Raw genomic sequence first — 18,463 nt, forward strand, 5'->3', positions numbered from 1 at the left:
TCAGTCCGGAGGGGAGCTGTGCGCCCGGCTCCCAGCCGGACGGGTTTCGTAATCTCGTCGCGGCCGTTTCCGCCCTCAGCCAGCCGCACCTCTGCTGCTCCGCCCTCGGCTCCCCCACCGCGCCGAGGAGCAAGCCCGGGAACCCCACGCCGGCGGGCACCGAGCGGGAGCCCCCCACCAGCTGGCGCCGGACGCCTGGATGCCGGAGCAGAGCAGGTGAGGCCTCGGACTCGGTCCCTCGGCCCGTGCGCCCCGCCTGCCCAGTCAGGCGGAGACGCACCGGATGCTGGGGGTGGGGGAGGAGGGCGTCCAAGGCTGTCGAGATGCTGGGTCGGTGGCAAAAGGGGTGCGCCGGGTGAGGAGCCGTCCCTGTCCGTGCTCCGGCGGTGCGCAGGTGAGGCCAATGAAGAGCAGAAGGGAAGACGGGTCTGGAGTGTTGGGGGGAGACGGGAGGTGGGAAAAAGGTCTCTTTTGAGACTCGCCAACCTCGGTGCTGCCGTGTGCCAGCAAACTGAAGCAGAGCTGGTCCGGGAAGGTCTAAATCTGAGACAAGCAGCCACGCCAGACAGTGACAAAGTCGGAAGGATTCACAGCGAGGCCCAATCCTAGTTCAAACTTGGGAGGAGCAGAGAATTTCTGGGTAGAGTCCGGGGGTGGGCAGAAATGGAGCCTATGTGACTGAACCTATGGGGCAGGGGGAGTTGAGGGCCTAGCCCTGTTTCCTCTTAAGCCTCCACAAGACCTTTCCTGGGGAAGGGCACGGTTGGTGCTGGGGCAAATGCCTGTCACTTGACTGAAAGCTGGGGTCCACCCCCACTTCTCTAGAGCCCCGCAGCAGCCCTCATGTCTGGAGGTCTCCATAGGGGACCAGCTGCAGCCCTGGGCTCATAGCCAGAATTGCCCGCTCCATTTTCTCAATTCTCTTTCTCTTTCTCTCCAGCTGCTTCTTGTGAAGGCTTGTCAGGCAGCGGGGTAGGAGGCCTTGGGGCTGGAGTCAGCGGGACCGGGAAAACCGGTTTGGGGCTAGAACAGGACCAGGGAACTACCTCTGTACATCCTTCCTCCCTGGAACCTTTCTCCCATCCATTCTCCTGCTCACTCCCCAATAGTTTTAAAACTCTTAAGCTCTCCTGTGACCTTGGTGTCTTTTCCAGCTCTGTATTTCACCCTTCCTATTTGGGACTCAGGCCCAAGTCACAGCACTACTTGGCAGTCAGGGTATGGCCTTATACGATCTAATCCTGACCCCTCCTACTGTTTACCCAGCCCTTCCCCTTAATTGTGGAGTTGAAATAGTGGGTAGTGGGTTCAGGTGCCTCTTCTTCCTGGGCTGACCAGTTGAGGACTTCATTTTTCCTCAACCCACTCTTCTCTAGATATTTTAAAGGAGAGTGGCAGCCAATCACTCTTACTTCCTTTTCTGGCCTGTTCCCCTCCCCCCTCACCACCACCACCACCACGTTCACCCTGACCAGTCTTCTCCTCACGCTGACCCCACCCCCAGGTTTCAGAGACCCTTATGTCCTGTGTCCTAGGGAATGGAATTTCCTGGTCACTTCTCACCATCATTGGTCATTTCATGCCAAGTCCCACACACACACTTTCCCTCCACCCAGCCCTGGCCAGGTCCGTGGAAAAGGAACAGAAACGTCCTTGTTCCCTCCACTGCCCCTTTCCCTCTCTCCTCCTCCCCCTCTTCTCTCCTTTTCCCTCCCACCATCCACTTCTGTTCACTCAGCTTTGAGCAAGGAGGGTGTTGGGGGAGAGTCCAGTCTCAGTACAGCGTGTCTGGTAGTGTTGGGGGTTTCCTCTGATTCTTCATTGTTTTCTTCATCCCCTCCCACCCCCCCAACCCTTACCACCCAACACCACCACCAGCACGACAAACCCTGTGACTGACTGACTTCCCCACTGACCACAGCTCCCCTCTCTGGACAGCCGTGTTCTGACTTCCGCCCTGTCTCATTACTCCTCCCCTCCAGTGGTGGGAAGGGAAGTAAGAGAAAGCCTGGACTCCCGGGTCCTTCCATCCCTCAGAAGCTGTGTCTCACTGTTTCTGTGATCTCATCTCAAGGCTGAGAAGAAACCCTCTCAGTTCTTAGATCAGTGTAGGGTGCCAGAGCATCAGGGTTCCAATCTTGGAGGGAGGGGAGATTCCTATTCAGGCTAAAGTGTAATGTGCGTGAAACTGCCCTGTTTGGAATCTTTGAGGTTGCTTGTATTATAGCACTAGGGGAATGCAGTGAAAATAGAGGAAACCTATATGTGCCCTACCCTGGCTGGCAGTAATGAAGAGGGGAGGAATTTCTTCCTTGGACACTAATGCTGTTGGAAAGTTCCTCATGTCTGGTTGGCTGATGAAGATTGGGGGTGGAAGTGGTAAGGAGGGAAGAGAGAACAGGTCACAGCATGAGGGGAGGAGGGAGGGAGGGAGGCCCAGGCCCTATGGGGTGTGAGGCAGAGCGGAGTGGCACGACAGGACATGCGAAGAGGGTGGGGAGGCTGGAAAAAGATTCCTCATGGGACAGAAGATACCTGGCACGTGTACCTACAACCTGTGCACAGATGATCTCCACAAGACACACACGTGGACATAGGGTCATGCCACATATGTGCAAACAGAGGTGCACACAGAGGAGTGCATTGACATAGAACACAGATAAAACAGAGTGTAGGCAGCCCTCAGGAAGGATCTCAAGGTCAAGTAATAAAAAAACTGTTAAATGGCTTCTGGGAGGGGTTGGATCTCAGTTGAGGGAAATGAGGAGGAAAAAGGGCAGGGAACAGAGAGGGAAGAAATTCCTCACTGTAGGAAGCCTTAGGTTCCAACATGCTGCAGTTGGTCACCTAGGACCTAGGTAGTCAAGGCCTCTCGGTCTTAAAGAAAATCTAGGTGTTCAGGGTAAGGTAGGGAAAAAGGGAGGGTCGGGGTGGAGGCCTTGTTTGTGAGAACAAAAAACCACCATTTCCTCTTCAAAGTCACTTAAATGCCCCTCCCCTTCTGCCTTAAACCCAGGGGGAAGGGAGGTGGAGCTTGTAGCACCCCCAAACTTCGCTCATTTCTGCCAGTATCATTTAGTCCCCTCCCATCCTCTCTTCCTAGCTTCTAGCCCCCTTCCTCTCCCCTCCGTCGGTACCAGCAGCTACTGTTCCGTAACCCTTTGGTGCCCTTTTGGTTGTTTGCCTTTCTCTGAGAGTCAGACTTGGAGGTTCTTATGTTTGGAGAAGGTTAGTGTTGGTTGTAGGACTAGGGCCTTTACAGGGGAGCAGGAAGATATGGGCTCATCAGGAGCCTTCTCAAAGAGTGGGGGAGTGGATTTCTCATTAAAGTTTCTCCTCTCTTTACTTTCTGCTCATCCAGGGTTCCAGGTCTGTGGAAGACGTAACCTCGTGCCTGCTTGCCCACCCCACTCTCCGACCTTGCTAGTCTCTCAGGGTCTGAGACACTGACCTTCACCGCTCAGCTTAAGGGCTCCAAGGACTCCACTTTCTCTAGACCTGTCCAGCTGAGTAAACCCAGGGTGTTGTTACACCTGAGGGGAGTGAGGAGTGGGCGGTCAAGGCACCAGAGCAAGAGCCCTCTGGGGCCTCAGGCAGAGGCGTGAAACTGGAACCATCGGGGAACATGAGTGAATTTTGGCACAAACTGGGCTGCTGCGTGGTAGAGAAACCCCAGCCGGTAAGTCTCCCCCACCCCACCCCACCACACAGAAACCAGTTACCGTATACTGGGACATAGATACATCAGTCTAGGATCCACCGTCTAAAAAGCACACTTCTTGCCTTCTTCTCTGTCAGGATAGCTTCTATGGCCTGGCAGGTGTGTACATGAAATAAAGGGGACTGGGTGATGGAGGAAGTGAACAGTCCTAGCTATCACTTCTTTTTCCTGTCCATTTTGAGTTGGACAGGGGTTGTAGGTGGAGCTTAATACCTGTCAGTTTTCCCCACTGTTTCCTCATCAGCCAGAGGTGACTTTGACATGTCCTTTCTTTGTCCAGTGTTCACTCTGCAGGCCACTGCCCTTACCACCCTGCCTGTGTCCTCTGTTTATGTTGTTCTAACCTTGCCTTTCATACCCTAGTGATTTCCCTATTATGATGCCGTATCCCCTTTCCCACCAGGCCCTTAGCTTTTCCCTTAGTGGTTTGCAACTCTTCCCTTCCTCCACTGTGATGTAACTCCCTGTCTTCTCCAATCAGAAGAAGAAGAGGAGACGGATTGACCGGACCATGATTGGGGAACCAATGAATTTTGTCCACCTGACTCACATTGGCTCTGGGGAGATGGGTGCTGGAGATGGACTTGCCATGGTAACAAGGGAATGGGGAGAGGTTGATATGAGGTTGTGACCTAGAACTGTGCCCTTTTTTGAAAGTTCAAGCTGGGGGCATAACAGAATTCTCAATGGGAAGCAAGAAGCTAGGATTCTAGTCCTGGTCACAGGCTGCATAAATCTGAGATCTGGCGTTTCAAGTCTCTGTCCTAGGCTCCCTCGTCTTTACAATTAGCAGATTTTTCTTCATCGGTTGGAGGATATATATGTCTTAATACTTACTTGGAGGGCTTTTTCCAAAAACCATAACCCTTCTTTCTATTAACTAAGAACTGCTATCTCAGCGCCACAGTAAGTCATATTGTGGTTGGGAGTGTTGGGACAGGGAAAAGGCTGAGCACCTCTATCCTAAGTAATGTTTAATATGCATTTCTGCTCTCAAAATAAGGGAAATGGGCTTGGAGGTAGTGAAGGAATCTTTTCACCAGTTATGAAACACAGATAAATATGGGAGAGTCCTTTGTGAGAGGATCTTACTAGTACAAGACCCACTTTGTCTCATCCTCATGAAGGTCATTGTGAAGGGAGGCATTGAGACTTACTTCCCTTGGAGCAATAGAGATTAGTTTTAACCTTTTCAGATTGATTTTATTGTCAAGGAGATGGGGTCAACCTCTTCCCTGGAGGGCACAGGGGAGCTCTTTTACTGTGCCATAGGAAGATTTAGGAGAGGGTCTCACGTGTGCTTTTTCACAGACAGGTGCAGTTCAGGAGCAGATGAGATCCAAGGGAAACCGAGACAGACCGTGGAGCAATTCTAGGGGCTTGTAGCTCCAATACGACTGGTGAGTGATTAGAGAAACCCATCCAACACCTCCAGCCCCCTGCCTCAGAACCGTGATCCTCTGCGAGAATGGGAAGTGAAGGGAGGAAGAAAATTAGAATGGAAGAGTCAAAAAGGTAGGATCCAGAAAGGCAGAGAGAAAGGGATGTGCAGACAGGTAGAAATAGAAAAAAAGAGCACACTGTGGAAATAGTTAAGTGTGAACCAGGTGGTACCCTCTCCCTAAGGTTTTCTTCAAGGCTAATCTTCCTTCTTTTTTTCCTTTAATCAGGTTCCACTGTGTGTCCAGCCTTCACCCTGTCCAGCCCAGAAGAGATGCTGGCCCTACCAGTTTCCCCCCTAGAATCAGTAACCCCAGGGCCCCTCTTTTCCCTATCTGTCTAATAGTGCCTCAAATGGCTTGGGGGCTGGACTCCCTCTACTCCCTCTGGCTGTAGCCCCTCCTGGAGATGGGGGTCAAGGCAGCAGGACTGACCAAGTGACTACTGGTTGGCCAGAAGGAGCTCAGCTGAAGCCCTGGACACTATCAGATCTGAGATAGGAGTTTTCTGGGAACTTGGGATGAGTTCCCTTCTCCTGAATGACGGTCTAGGTGCCATATGTTTGTAAACTCTTAACCTGGAACTCCTTAAATGTGGTGGGTAGGTGAGATTACCAAAGCTGAAGCCGGCTTTGCTGAGAAGCTCCCTACCTCCCTGCCCTTATCTTTCATCCTGGAATGAACTGAAGCAGACGTCAAGCAGGGTCTGGGAGGGTGACCACTGGCTAGTCTACTTTTTCTCTTTAGATCTCAGACTTGAAACTCAGTCCCTCAGTATCTCTCTGCCGATACCAGGGTCTTTCTCTAGGTAGGCCTCTAACCCTATGTTTCTGTAGCATTGCTGGCTCCTAAGATCTTTCCTTTTTTTTTTAAATTAATTAAAAATTCAATTTAAGATGAGTTCTCTTAATTACCCCCATCCTGCTACTACCTCTATCCTTAACCCCATCCCTGTCAGGAGCCTTATTGTTTCCCACTGGATAAGAGTTAAGAGGTGGGTCTTAACCTGAAGTCTTGGGGATCTGCCTTCTGCCCACCTCCCTGCTGGCCTAGAGAGCAGGAAGAGGGATCTTGGAGAGAAACCCAGAATGCAGCAAAACTAGGAGTTATGTCTCAGGGGAGACTTACTGATCACTGAGAATGGGAGTGGTGGTGAAATAGATAGGTTGAAAACAATCATCCTTGAGTGATCTTAAGATCCTCCGGCATGAGAGCCGGAAGACCTCTAGAGCAAGTTTTCTCAAACTAGGCACTTTTGACATTTTGGGCTGGATAATTCTTGGTAGTGAGGGACTGTCCTGTGCATTATAGGATGTTTAGCAGCATACCTGGCCCACCCTAGTTATAACAACAAAAAATGTCCCCACATATGGCCAAATGTCTCCGAGGGGGCAAAATCACCCCCAGCTGAGAGCCACTTGATATTTTTCTCTCAAATGATTTCCACTTGTTCATCCTAAGCCTGAGTCATGGATGAACTAGGGCCCTGTGTAAAGGAGGCTCAGTAGGGCTGCACATAATCTCCAAACACTTTATTCAGTGTGTTGCTTGTGCTTGCATGGGTTCATGTCTCTGTGATGGACGTGTACTGTGCTTCTCCATCCTTATGCTGTCTGGAGGAGGGGTTCCTGCAGTGTGGAGACGTGAACAGGGTATGGGGGGACTGGGGAAGGGAGGGAGTGAAAAACAGTAGAGCCATGGATACCCCAGCTTATCCTCCCCAAATTTTAAGCTCTGTTTCTGTGCCCTAGTCCTAGAACCAGACACAAATAAGACTCAGGGAGTTTTGTCTGAAGACCAGGTCCCACTGCCCACCTGGCTGAAGAGTCTGCTTTAGGTGGGAAAATAATGTAGGAGTCGGGTCTTCAGGCATTTTCAGTTATCTCAGGTGATTTGTTCTGGCCCCTTCCTTGCAGGGTGATGAGGAGGGCAGAACAGATGAGCTCCTGTCTGCTCTGAGATGAGAAGGCAGGGATCTCATTAGCTCAGTAACAGGAAGGATCCTGTTTGATGGTAGTGGGGGGTCAGGAATGTGAGAACTAAGATCCACTCTGCTGACTCCACCATCCATCCAGTTTGCCCCCACCTATAGTGACTGAGGTTCTAATTTCAGTGTATTTCCTGCAGATTTGTTTTTAAGTGTTTAAGCTTGGTTATAGAGATACATTCCCAATGTACCCAATTCCAGTCTAGCTAGTTGCTCTGAAAGTAGCTCATCTTGTTGGCCTAAAGTAGCTGACTAGCCTAAGGGTTATACTAGATCTAAAGGGTTTAACAGGATAGGGCAGAAAGATGGGGGAACTCCTGGAATCTCCGGTCACCCTGATCTTGAGCCTTATTGTACTGCCTATTCTTTTTTTTTTTGGCCACACCACGCAGCACGCAGGATCTTAGTTCCCGGACCAGGGATCGAACCCACGTCCCCTGCAGTGGAAGCAGGAGTCTTAACCACTGGACCGCCAGGGAAGTCCCTCTACTGCCTATTCTTTAGACACAATCTTTTCTTTGGTGCTCTCTCACCTTTAGCTACCTTCTCTAATGTGTATGCTACTATCACTTTAACAATATTTAGAGTGATGGGAATGGGTTTGAGAGTCATAATTTATATTAAAAATTGTTGGACTTTTAAATACATTTTCAAATAAAAAAAGTTTAAGCAAAATAGTCCCAGAGTAATCACTACAGGTGTGTGTTGGGTTAAAGGGTAGACGTGGTTAATGAAGGCAACTCCTAGAAAGTGGCTGTCATGGAATTTTGTGCCGACCTTGCCCTTTCTGAGGAGAGAAGGCCAAGTGTCCTGAAGGCAAGGAGAAGATAACCATCACCTCCCAAGGGCTCAACTCATTGTTCTTCCTGTTCCTTTTTCTTGGCATTCATCTGAGATTTTTCAAGTCTTTAAAGAAGTACTTGTTTAAAAACAACTTTGGAAATGAAGAAGATGAGCAACGTCAACATTTTTATCCTGGGGGATAGTGGAAGGGACCAAGCCAGATGCTGCTAGCTACACAGTTCAGTCTTAAGGTTCAAGAGATTTATGGTCTCCCCACCTTTCTACCTTTGTAGAAAGACACAAGACCAAACAATATATTTTTTTTCTAGTTTTGTTTTTCTGTACTAAAAATATCCAGTGCGTGCTGGGATTGAATGGGGAGGAGAGGTTGAGATGCTGACACCTCCTCTTGTGGATGAAATGGCCGTTACCTCCGATTTCTGTTTATCTGGGTAAGGAAACGAAATAGAGAAAAGGGAAAATATAACCACATCCATATTCTTTTCCCCTCCTTGCCTCATCTCCCTCTCCCCACAAACCCTCATTCCCTTAACACTGCTGCCCACTATTTATGCTTCTTTTTTATATTGAATAATGGTATTAGACACAATAAGGAGAAAGACAAAACCAGAAACTGACAGAATGACCAAGTATACATTTTATTGTCCTTCTCCTTTCCCCAAAGGTCCTGTCATCCTGAGACCTTAAGAATATTTTATCAGGTTGATCAGGAACTTTGGTAGCTCTTTTGGTAAAGTAGAGGACAGTCCTTCCCTGAGAATTCTTAAGTTTCTGGGAATAATCCCAGGAGGACAGTTCTTTGGGTTAGTAGTGGTTAAGATCATCGGCACTAGTGTCAAACAAACCTGGTTTAAATCCTGCTGTGACTCCGCTACTTACTTTGTAAACCCCCTGTTTCTTTATCTGTAAAGTGGGAATAATAATACCATAGTGTTGTGAGGACTGATCCAGGTAGAGTGCACATAAGACCTCAGATATTGGCAGCTGTTACTGTTAAGCTGCGTTAATAAGCTGAAAACTAGGAAATTTTCCACATCCATCAACTATCTCCACATCAAGAGTTCTTTATGTATCTACAATCTTAACAGTTTGGTCAATAATCATCTAATGACCTACATGTTGCCTAATAGCCAAACAGCAGTTGCTCAAGAAATGATGGGTGGAATCAATGGCTAACAACAATGTGAATAACCAATGCATTTTATGAATCAAAAACCAAACATAAGCAATAGCTCACGCAGACACACTGGCTGGCTTAGCAACAGGGTTCTGGATATCAGGACTTTTCAGATGCCTTAACAAAGATGCTGGCTCATCACTAAACACTTACTGGTTGCATCTCTGTGAACACTGTAGACAGGCTGTTCCAAATATCCTCCAGCTCAGTCCTGACCCTTTTCCAAAAAGCAAGGGCTGGGTTGGGCCTGAGACTGGGGATGAAGGGGGTGAGTCTGAGTCGGCTGACTAGTAGGGGAAGAGGAGTAGTGGTGGTGGCCCTGGTGGTGGTCTGAGTGGTGCAGCTGGTGTCAGGACAGAGACCTGCATCGAGGGGGCACTCCTCCCGCTCACGGTTGCAGGGGCATTGGTGGTAGGTGCAAGGCCGGTGCTCAGTGTGGGGTTGGCTCAGCGCCCCAACTCGCAGGCGCCCCGAAAGGCCACGCGGTTTCCCGGCCCAGGTCCGGCTCATGGTGCCGGACTTGCAGTGGCAGTGCCACGGGCCCCAGGGCATCGGCACCAGTCGCAGATCCTCGGGAGCTGGCATGGCTGTGGGCGAGGGCGGTGGCCACTGGTTTGGGGTGGACCGTGCTGTTGACCACTGGTTCAGGGTAGTGTCGGAGAGCAGCTGGTCCACATCAGCCTTCCAGGTGGAGGGCCGCTGGCTTGAACTCATCCTGATTTCGGAATCCTGGTCATTCGCTGTAAACCCTGGGCTAGGCCCCCCAGGTGTACTGGAAGTCGTATTGCGAGTCTCCAACTCGGTGTTATTCTTTCTAGCGTAAATCACAACCCTCTCTTCCAAAGACCCATCCTCCTCCGCCGACAATCGCGACCTGCTACCTGTGGACACCGTGGAGGCCAAGAGCTCGGCAGCGGCCGGGCCTGCCAGGCTGTCGGCCACGGCCACGACGTCATCGTCATCCTCCATGTTACCCTCATCTTCTGGGAAACAACGCTCCGGGTGCTCCGGGCGGTGGTCTGGTAGCTGCGGGTCATAGGGCCCCCGAAGCGGAAACTGTCCCGCGGTCGAAGTCAGGCCTTCGACCCCCGCCGCCCGGGGCCCCAGACTCAGCAGCAGGGCCCAGAGCAGCGCGCCAGCAGCGGGGACCATGGGGCTGGGCGGTGTGGGGCTGCGAGGGAGGCCAGTGAGGAAGGCCGGGGCTCCCACCTTCTCTCCCTCCCTTCGGCTCTCGACCCACCGGGTCGTTAGAACCTAGGCCCGCGGGGGAGGGGAGGGGGGCTCTGACGCGCGCGCCACGCCCCTCCCCCAGGCCCTCTCCCCGCGGGTCAGCTCCGGCAGGCCCAGGGGCTCAGCTGAAAATCCCAGGGAAACTCTGCAGCAAGAACTCCTGTGCCAGAACGGACAGACGGATTGTGATGTAAGGGGTTGGGGAAAGAGTAGTTCACTTACTCGGCGCGGCGCTTGAATCTCTCATCGCAGTTTATTAATCGCTACAGATCTGAATTTACGAAAGAGGACAAAATACAGGTTTTGAAAATGCCCCTCCCCAGGCTCACAGGCAGCAGACGTGACTACTGAAGGAAAGGGAAACAGAATGGCTCTTCAACATTTAGGGCACTGACTCCTGGCTCCCAGCAGGAGACCTGCCCTCCCCATCCACCCCGTCACCTTCACAGACTGCTAGAATACCCCAGGTGGAAAGGATCTCAGACTCAAAGAGAGGAGGTTATTTGCGCAAGGTTCTACAGCTAAAGCAGCACAGCTTTGCACTTTCCTATATAAAATGCCACAACATGCACCCCTCCAGCTGAAATGAAAGTCACCCAGCACATGAGGCTCTGGACCTCAGAGCCCTGCTTTGAAGTCAGGGTCATGGAAGGAACGACATCCCATTGAGATGTTTAGATCCAGTGGTACTGGGATTGAGGATGAGATGATTTACAAAACAGCTCAGATGTTTCAGGGTTTAGGGTGTAAGCAGATCAATATCTTTGCTTGGTTCTTAAGCTCATTATTCCAGTCCTATGCTAGGTCCCTCCTGAGCCATGGAGATCCTGGTCCAGCCTAGGAGAAAGAGAGGGAAAAAAAGTGGTACAGGAGCAGACTGGGTTTTACTCAGGGGTTTAGGGAGAGAAGCCAGGTGAACTGGAAGAGGTAGATTAGATGCTTGGGTCGGTCATCATGTAGGATCCTTTGCTCTCTAGCAACACTCCCCCACTGGATATTCTCTCCTATTCACTGCCAACATATCCATTCTTAATTTCTAGGGCTGGTCTGAATTTCCTCTAAATTCTGTGCTGTGATTACTCCTTTATTCCTTGATGTACTTATAGGATTAATTTTTTTCATTTGTTCTTGTTGGATACAGTAGTGTCCTGCATGTATGGAGTCTTCCCAGATACAGTGAAGCCTCTGAAAGCAGAGCCTCTGTCTTTTAGTTCCTTTGTTCCAACAAGGCATTAAGAAAGTGGGAGTTGGCTCTTACACATCCCATCCCAAACTTTTATCCTTAAGCCAGGACTCACCGTCTGACAGCTTCTGGGATGTGGACCTGATCCATGGAGATGAGTTGGGCCAGCTCTCCAAGGCTGTTCAGAAAACGGATCTTCCGTGTGAACTTGGAACTAAAAAGAGAGGATCAACCAAGTGTGTTTTATACGGGGAAGTGGGCTCCTGGAGATCCTTACAAAGGGAAACATAATAAGTAGAGAGTGGTTAAGGCTACAAAGAGTCAGGGTGGGACAAGAAGTTCTTAATCTTGATTGTGAAAATGGGGAGAGTGGAAACGGGGTCTTTGTCCCCCAAGCTAGTACCTGATGAAGGGCTGAAGCAGTGCCAGGAATGCCTTCACATACCATGTAGCATGGACAACCACCAGGGCAGTCAGGTTTTTCCGGAGCCTGAAGAAGAACATGAGACCATTCAACTCTCCTTCCACCTTCATGCCTGAAGATCAGGTGGAGCTACCTTCTGTACTTTAACTTCCTTCTCTAATTTCTAGATTTCTCTGATAGTTGGGTGGAATCCCCATTCCTTTAACTGCAATCTCAGCTCCATCCATCTTGCTTAGCCTCTTCATTTTTAGGAAACTCTCCTCTTGGAATACCTTAGCCTGGCCTTCTCTACCCCACTTCTTTCCTGTGCCCTACATTCCCATAGTTCCTTTTGTACATTCCTCCATCCCTCCATGACCAGGTGAAGACCAGTGAGGAGAAAAAAAAAAAAGGAACAAGAAGAGGAAAGTGAGCAAATGGAAGACGGAGGGAAGAAAAGGGATATCAAGGAAAAAAGGCATAAGGGTCAGGGATGAAGGCAGACAAGAGAAGAAGACAATGGAGATGAGAAAAGTGAAATAAACGGCAAGACTATGAGAAAAGGAAGGGCTGCCTTCCATGTGCCAGGCAATGCGCCATGTTGATTTATTTGATTCAAATACTCAGTGGCAAAGGTATTATCATTGACATTTTACAGAGAAGGAAACTGAGTCCCAGAAAGTTAAGTGACTTGTCCACAGTCATAAAGGTAGTAAGTGATAAAGGCAAGATTTGAAACTAGATTTCCATGACTCCAAGAGAGGACAGAAGATAGGAGAGGCTTGGAAAAGGGTATAGAGGGACAAAGAAAAGTGGAAGGGGGAGTTCCCTGGTGGCCAAGTGGTTAGGATTCCAGACTTTCACTGACAGGGCCCAGGTTCAATCCCTGGTCGGGGAACTGAGATCCTGCAAGCCACATGGCGCGGTCAAAAAAAAAGTGGAAGAGATTGAATGGAAGAAAGAATGGAAAGATGGAAAAGAAAAAGATAAGATAGAGCGTGGTAGCCCTCTTGTCCTAGAGGCTCACCGCCGATCCAGGGTGCGGTAACACCGGCGTATCCAGCTCAGAGGTGGAACTTGGGCCCTACTTGTGCCTCCACTCAGGTAAACAAGCAGATAATTTTCAGCTATCAGCAGCTCCAGAGTACCCACCATATACCTGGGGAGATGAAACTGTCAGGGAAGGTATGCATTTGGGGTTGTGGGGAGAGAGAGGCACATTACTGTAGACTCTACAATCAGTTACTGATCAGAGAAGGGGTTCTTTTTAATGTTTCCCTCTCTAACATCCACTCTGGAGCACTTTAAGCCTTCCACCTCACCTAAACAAGTGTTCCATGACATAGGTGTAGTCGGGGATGCTGCTTCTGGGTAGATAACAGGAAGCAAAGAGGATGACAACACTGAGGCCATCACCATGGTAGCCTGAGGAGGAGAAGGGGAAAACTCATTCAGTCATTGATGGACAGTACATCTGTTTAGGTTGAGAGACTCTGAGGGTCTCTAGAAGTTGCAGGAAGGATTCTGAACCCATGACTGAATTTCCAGCTTCGGCATTTTACTTAAGAAGTCACAGCTCTTACCCCTCCATTACCTCCATGAGATAGGACTTTCTTATAGGGCTCAATGACGGTCATGTCCACTCGCTGCTCCCGCTGTCCTGTTCGGAACACCCTCCAGCGATGACCATCTTCTCCAGCCACATCCCACATACAATCCTGGCCCAGCCTTTCAGCTGCCTCACTGGCCCCCAGGCCCTCTGCCTGGGGCAGCTCATCTAAAAAAGAGGGATGGGGAAGGATCAACAAGGCAGAATACATACCTCTACTATCTTGTAAGTTCCTCAGATTCTTAGAGTTTATTACCTCAACATCTAATTCCTCATTTTTTACCCATGACTCTAGCCCTAGTTTGTCCAATCAACCCAACCCCTTGCTGGTTTCTTTCCTGTGACTCATTATCTTCACTTTTTCACTAGACAATGGCCTGGAGGTAACCTTACACTATGGTAGGTTGATGGCCCTTGCCATTTTTCCAGATTCTTTCTGCCCATGCTTTTCCTTCCTTGGGTGAGCTCATTTATTCCCATGTATCCAATTACTGCCAGTAAGGCGATGATTCCTTTCTAACCCAGACTTCTCTCCTACCACCAGACCCATATCCCTAAATGCCTAGAGTGGACATCACTATTTTGTGTTTCTCTGTCATCTCCAAGTCACCAGACTCCAAGTGCAACTCAAACTCATTCTCTCCCTCCTCTCTCTATATTCTTTCTTGATGAATGACACCATCCATCTAGTTGCCTGAGAGAGAAAACCCTTTGTCATCCAAGACTCTTTCTTCTCTACCAGCCGTCAAGCCAACAGGACCCCAGATCCTCCTCCATCTATCTCCATTATATCCTACTTTCATCATTCTTTCCACTATTAGTGTCCCGGTGCAGGTTCTGAGCCTTTCTCATCTGGCCTTAGTACTAGCCTCCTAACTCATCTCCCTGCCTCTTGTCTGTTTTCCTCCATTCTACCCTTTACACCACTGCTAGAGCAAGGTTTCTTTTCTTCTCTCCCTTTTTCACTCAAATGGCAATATACATAAAATACAATATACTATACTCACTAATTTCACATGATCTTTCCATAGCAATAAAAAGAACTGCTTCATCTTAAAAAATAGTGCCTAGTATTTAGTATTCCATGGTATGGATGTACTGTAATATTGTAGAACTAACATCCTGTTTATGGACCTTTAGGTTGTTTTCAATCTTTTGAAAGCCATCAAATCTGATCATGTTAGTCCCTTGATTAAAACCATTCAAGGGACTCCCCATTGCCTACAGGATGAAATCTAAACTCAGTGTGGCAGCAAGGACCTCCATGATTTGACCCTTGCCTACTTAACACAGTCTTTTGTCATTCTCTCTTCACCTCCCAGCCACAGAATATATATTATATTCTGTGATATAATAATATATATTTTGGTTTTGTTCCTGGCTTCTAAAACAGCTCCTGATGATAAAGGTAAAAGAGGTATCTTTTCCTATTCATAACAAGCCCCTTTCCAACCACAGAAGTTTATGTTAACGAGGTGACTTTGGAAAACTTCTGTGGATGAGTGGCTGGTTGCCAGGCCAACCAACCACATGATTAGAGGTTTGGAACTTTTACCCTCTGACCTCTGAGGAGGGGAGAGAGACTGAAGGTTGTGCTAAATCACTAATGGTCAGTGATTTAATCAATCATACCTACATATGAAGCCTCCATAAAAAAACCCTAACTGAAGGGGTTCTGAGAGGTTCTGGGTTGGTGAACACATGGAGGTGCTGGGAGGGTGGTGCACCCACGGAGCTCCACACCCCCTTTCACATAACTTATCCTATGTATTTCTTCCTTCTGGCTGTTCCTGATCTGTATCCTCTCCTAATAAACTTGTAATCTAGTAAGTAAACTGTTTTCCCAAGTTCTGTGAGCTGTTTTAGCAAATTATCAAACCTGAGGAGGAGGTGGCAGGCACCTCTGATTTATCGCCTGTCAGTCAGATGCACAGGTGACAACCTGGATGTGTGATTGGTGTCTGAAGTCTGGGGCAGTCTTGTGGGAGAGCCCTTAACCTGTGGTGTCTGTGCTAACTCCAGTTAAGTGTCGTGACTGAATTGTAGGACACCCAATTTGTGTCTGGAGAGTTGGAGAACTGGTTGGTGTGGGGAAAACCCATACTTTTGGTGTCAAAAGTGCTGTGAGTAGAGAAGAAACAAAGTTTTCCTTAATACCTAAATAGTCATACTTAATACTCTGAATTCCCCACCATGCCATGCTATTGCCCAATTTGCTTCTTCCACCTAGAATGCCTCTCCAACTACCTGATAAGCTCAGAATGGCATCCTCTGTGAAGTCTTTCTTAACACCTCTCAGGTGGAACTGACCTTTGCCTTCTCCCTGCTTACACTGTACCCTATACACATGTAGATCATAACCTTTAACTGCACTTATTTGTATATATGTTTACTTCATACTAAACAGAGAATTCCCTGAGGGTAGGGATTATCTTATTCATCTTTATAACTCAGTTCTAGCTCAATGATAGCAATATTAACAGTTATTCAATAAAACTTCCCTCAATAAATGAAGTACCCGCTTCTCCCCCTATACTGACTACTCTCACATTGGACCAATAAGCTCTACCTTTCCATTCTGAGGAAATTTTGCTGGTCTTCCCTCTTGGTCCCCACCTTATTAGTTCTAACTTCAGTCCCATTAAATCCATCCTGAGCTTTTTTAACACTGGCCTCTACTTCTACCAGCTCAGTCTTCAGCTTTCTTTCCCACCTTCCCGTTCAAATTCATGTCCACTGTCCAGCTGCTCCGAGTCTGAAGGTGTCTCCAACTCTTCTACCTCCAGGTCAGAACTGCCATCAGGAGAGGAAGGTACAGAGTGGGTGGGAGAGGCTCCGTTATCTCCAGGTCCCTCAGTCAGATTCAGTAGCAACTCTTGGGCACAAAGACGCTTACGCATGGGGCGCTGGCCACACAGGGCTAAAGTGCTGAGAGTTCCTGGGGTTGGAGGAGGGGAAAAAAAAGAAGAGAAAGATGGGTTTGTGTTGGTGGGGGATGTTACAATTCCTGTCTATGTAAGTGATAATATGGGGTGAATTCTAAAGAAGGACTAACACGGGACATTTGGGAAGTAGAACCACAAGGGACAGGGTGGCATAACCCTTCCCTGGACTAGAATCAGGGAGGCCTGGGTTCTAATTTACCTACCTGCCTGTGAGTCTCTTTCAGGATTATGAGGATCTCCAGAAGGGTCAGCCTCTTCAGGAAGCAATCTAGAGGGGAAAAGATGAAAAGGGGGAAGAAATATAGGCTAAAGGCATTAAGCTGGTATCAACTTATCAATTCCGTGTCCCCGCCATGATATCACCTCTTCTTTCTTTTCCCCACCTCTTTCCTTCAAGTCCCAATTTACCATCACTGCCCTCCATTTGTGACCAGCCCTCCCTTTTTCCAGCCTCACTCACACTTCCTCACCTAGGGAATTCTTCATCCTGCCAGTCTTCCTTCAGCTCCAGTTCCCCAAGTCTCAAGGATGCTCCTAGTACTGCTGTTTCTGCATTCTCCCTGACCCTATAGTCTCCCAGAAAAAAAGATTATTATGAGACAAACTAGGCAGTGTCTTAAGGGAACTGGAATGAAGAGCAGTAATGAAGGTACAGAGCAGAGGGCAGGCCTTAAAAAGAAGTCAGATCTCTGGTCTCCTAGATGTTTCTACCACCTTCACCACTTGTTAGAAAGCCATCACCCCTACTGTTGGGTTTAGGAGCAGAGGAGGCATGGAAGGTAAAGCTAATTATTTTTACCTGTTGGCAGTTGCTCCACCTGCACAGTAGGGGTGAGAGGTTTTTCACATTACAATTGGCTGGAGCCTGACAGACCTGCCCAGCTGTCACTGGGCAAAGTTGGGGAAGATGTCACCTAGTCAGGCCTGCCTTTCCTCCACCACACTAGGGAGTGGTGAGGGGAAACCACGGCGGAGGGGTAGGGGAAGAAGGTAAGGAGGAAGGGAGATTTGCTGGGAAAGAGAACCTGGACCTTAACTTAGTTCTGGGTCAGCTTTCCTGAGGGCCATTCTGGAGGGTGGGTATTAGAAACTGGAAAACGGGGCAAATTTATCAAAAACAAAACATAGAAACTTCCTTTAAAAAAAAAAAAAGCAATAGGGAATTATCCTGGACTCCCTCGTTCCCTAATTCCCATACCTTACTGATATTTCCTGCCTAAAGCCACCTCCATCCCTTCTCTGCAAATTAATTCTCTTACAGTCTTATCTCCTCTAGGAACCCGAGATTTGACTTGGAAAGAGCTGGATGGTGGGAAAGTCCCTTAAGACTAGTCACTCCTTGCTTCCAATCAAGTTAGCCAGCGTCTTCCTTACCCGAGATCCAATGTCTTTTCTCCTGCCTCTTGTATAGTTCCCATCTTCAGAAGTCTTCCTGTCGCCTTTAAACACTTGGAGTTGTCGGGGAGCCAGATGTCTCAGCTCCCCAAACACTTCTGTATCCCCTTTTTCTCTGTCTCAGCTGTTGTTGCTCTTGCCTCCAAGGAGGAGGGAAGGGTGGAAGGGAGGTAAGTAACCTCACCTTCAAACAGGTTTGGCCACCTCCCTTCCGAAGAAGCAGGTTTGCACAAAAGAGAAACCATGCCTATTGGGGCGGGTTCTGGGGAGGAGACTACGTATTCTAAAGTGGCTAGTCTTGGGTGAGTCAGAGAAGGTAATTTTCTAGACTCCTTAAAACCTTCTGGAAGCTGCTTTAAAAAAAAAAAAAAGAGGTAATGGTAGAAACCATTTTAGTTTTAAGACTATCGTGGGCCTACTCTTCAAGCATAAGCAGAATCAAGGACACAGAAGTATGTTATAAAGAGGGTTCTGGAAGAAACAAATTAAAGGAAAGGCTGAGGATGAGGGGAGACATAAGACTGTTGCTCCTTATTCCCAAAAAGAGTCAACAGAAGGAAGACAGTATGT

At 48.5% G+C, this 18,463-nt stretch overlaps 3 protein-coding genes across 7 annotated transcripts; 1 reads left to right on the forward strand and 2 right to left on the reverse strand.

The window, feature by feature from the left end:
- The first annotated feature begins 3 nt into the window (after positions 1-3).
- CDC42SE1 (CDC42 small effector 1) lies at positions 4-7,824 on the forward strand. Of its 3 annotated transcripts, none has more exons than XM_060299753.2 (5): positions 4-216; positions 3,362-3,679; positions 4,203-4,313; positions 5,033-5,121; positions 7,540-7,824. In XM_060299753.2, the coding sequence occupies exons 2-4, from the start codon at positions 3,626-3,628 to the stop codon at positions 5,105-5,107; spliced, it is 240 nt and encodes a 79-aa protein (XP_060155736.1). In that variant the 5' UTR covers positions 4-216; positions 3,362-3,625; the 3' UTR covers positions 5,108-5,121; positions 7,540-7,824. The 3 variants fall into 3 exon arrangements, with proteins under 3 accessions (XP_060155736.1, XP_030702309.1, XP_030702310.1); XM_030846449.3 differs by having other exon boundaries at positions 9-216; positions 5,392-7,824; XM_030846450.2 differs by lacking the exon at positions 4-216 and adding an exon at positions 287-394 and having other exon boundaries at positions 5,392-7,824.
- A 366-nt stretch (positions 7,825-8,190) lies between these two features.
- On the reverse strand, positions 8,191-10,383 carry C1H1orf56 (chromosome 1 C1orf56 homolog). Its single transcript, XM_030846444.3, is given in 4 exon segments — positions 8,191-8,378; positions 9,282-10,099; positions 10,102-10,193; positions 10,195-10,383. Coding segments are annotated over 4 exon segments (1,017 nt in total). The 5' UTR covers positions 10,281-10,383; the 3' UTR covers positions 8,191-8,357.
- A 172-nt stretch (positions 10,384-10,555) lies between these two features.
- On the reverse strand, positions 10,556-18,411 carry BNIPL (BCL2 interacting protein like). Of its 3 annotated transcripts, XM_030846440.3 has the most exons (10): positions 17,873-18,411; positions 16,969-17,064; positions 16,702-16,766; positions 16,267-16,491; positions 13,539-13,721; positions 13,267-13,369; positions 12,972-13,103; positions 11,945-12,031; positions 11,657-11,755; positions 10,561-11,195 (listed from the first exon to the last, which is right to left on the reverse strand). In XM_030846440.3, exons 1-10 carry the CDS (start codon positions 17,914-17,916, stop codon positions 11,159-11,161), a joined length of 1,071 nt encoding a protein of 356 aa, XP_030702300.1. In that variant the 5' UTR covers positions 17,917-18,411; the 3' UTR covers positions 10,561-11,158. The 3 variants fall into 3 exon arrangements, with proteins under 3 accessions (XP_069900532.1, XP_030702300.1, XP_060155711.1); XM_070044431.1 differs by lacking the exon at positions 16,969-17,064 and having other exon boundaries at positions 10,556-11,195; XM_060299728.1 differs by lacking the exon at positions 10,561-11,195 and having other exon boundaries at positions 11,678-11,813.
- Positions 18,412-18,463: the final 52 nt, after the last annotated feature.

This window comes from Globicephala melas, chromosome 1 (assembly GCF_963455315.2).
Source record: "Globicephala melas chromosome 1, mGloMel1.2, whole genome shotgun sequence".
Taxonomy (NCBI): Eukaryota; Metazoa; Chordata; class Mammalia; order Artiodactyla; family Delphinidae; genus Globicephala; species Globicephala melas.

Excerpts from the sequence above, each read along its gene's own strand:
- CDC42SE1 (XM_060299753.2), top strand. The coding sequence starts at position 3,626 with ATGAGTGAATTTTGGCACAAACTGGGCTGCTGCGTGGTAGAGAAACCC. Across the intron at positions 3,680-4,202 it reads TGGTAGAGAAACCCCAGCCG|AAGAAGAAGAGGAGACGGAT; the intron begins GTAAGTCTCCCC and ends TTCTCCAATCAG. Across the intron at positions 4,314-5,032 it reads CTGGAGATGGACTTGCCATG|ACAGGTGCAGTTCAGGAGCA; the intron begins GTAACAAGGGAA and ends GCTTTTTCACAG.
- BNIPL (XM_030846440.3), bottom strand. The coding sequence starts at position 17,916 with ATGGGAACTATACAAGAGGCAGGAGAAAAGACATTGGATCTCGG. Across the intron at positions 13,370-13,538 it reads GAAAGTCCTATCTCATGGAG|GCTACCATGGTGATGGCCTC; the intron begins GTAATGGAGGGG and ends TCTCCTCCTCAG. Across the intron at positions 11,196-11,656 it reads ATCCCAGAAGCTGTCAGACG|GCTGGACCAGGATCTCCATG; the intron begins GTGAGTCCTGGC and ends TCTTTCTCCTAG.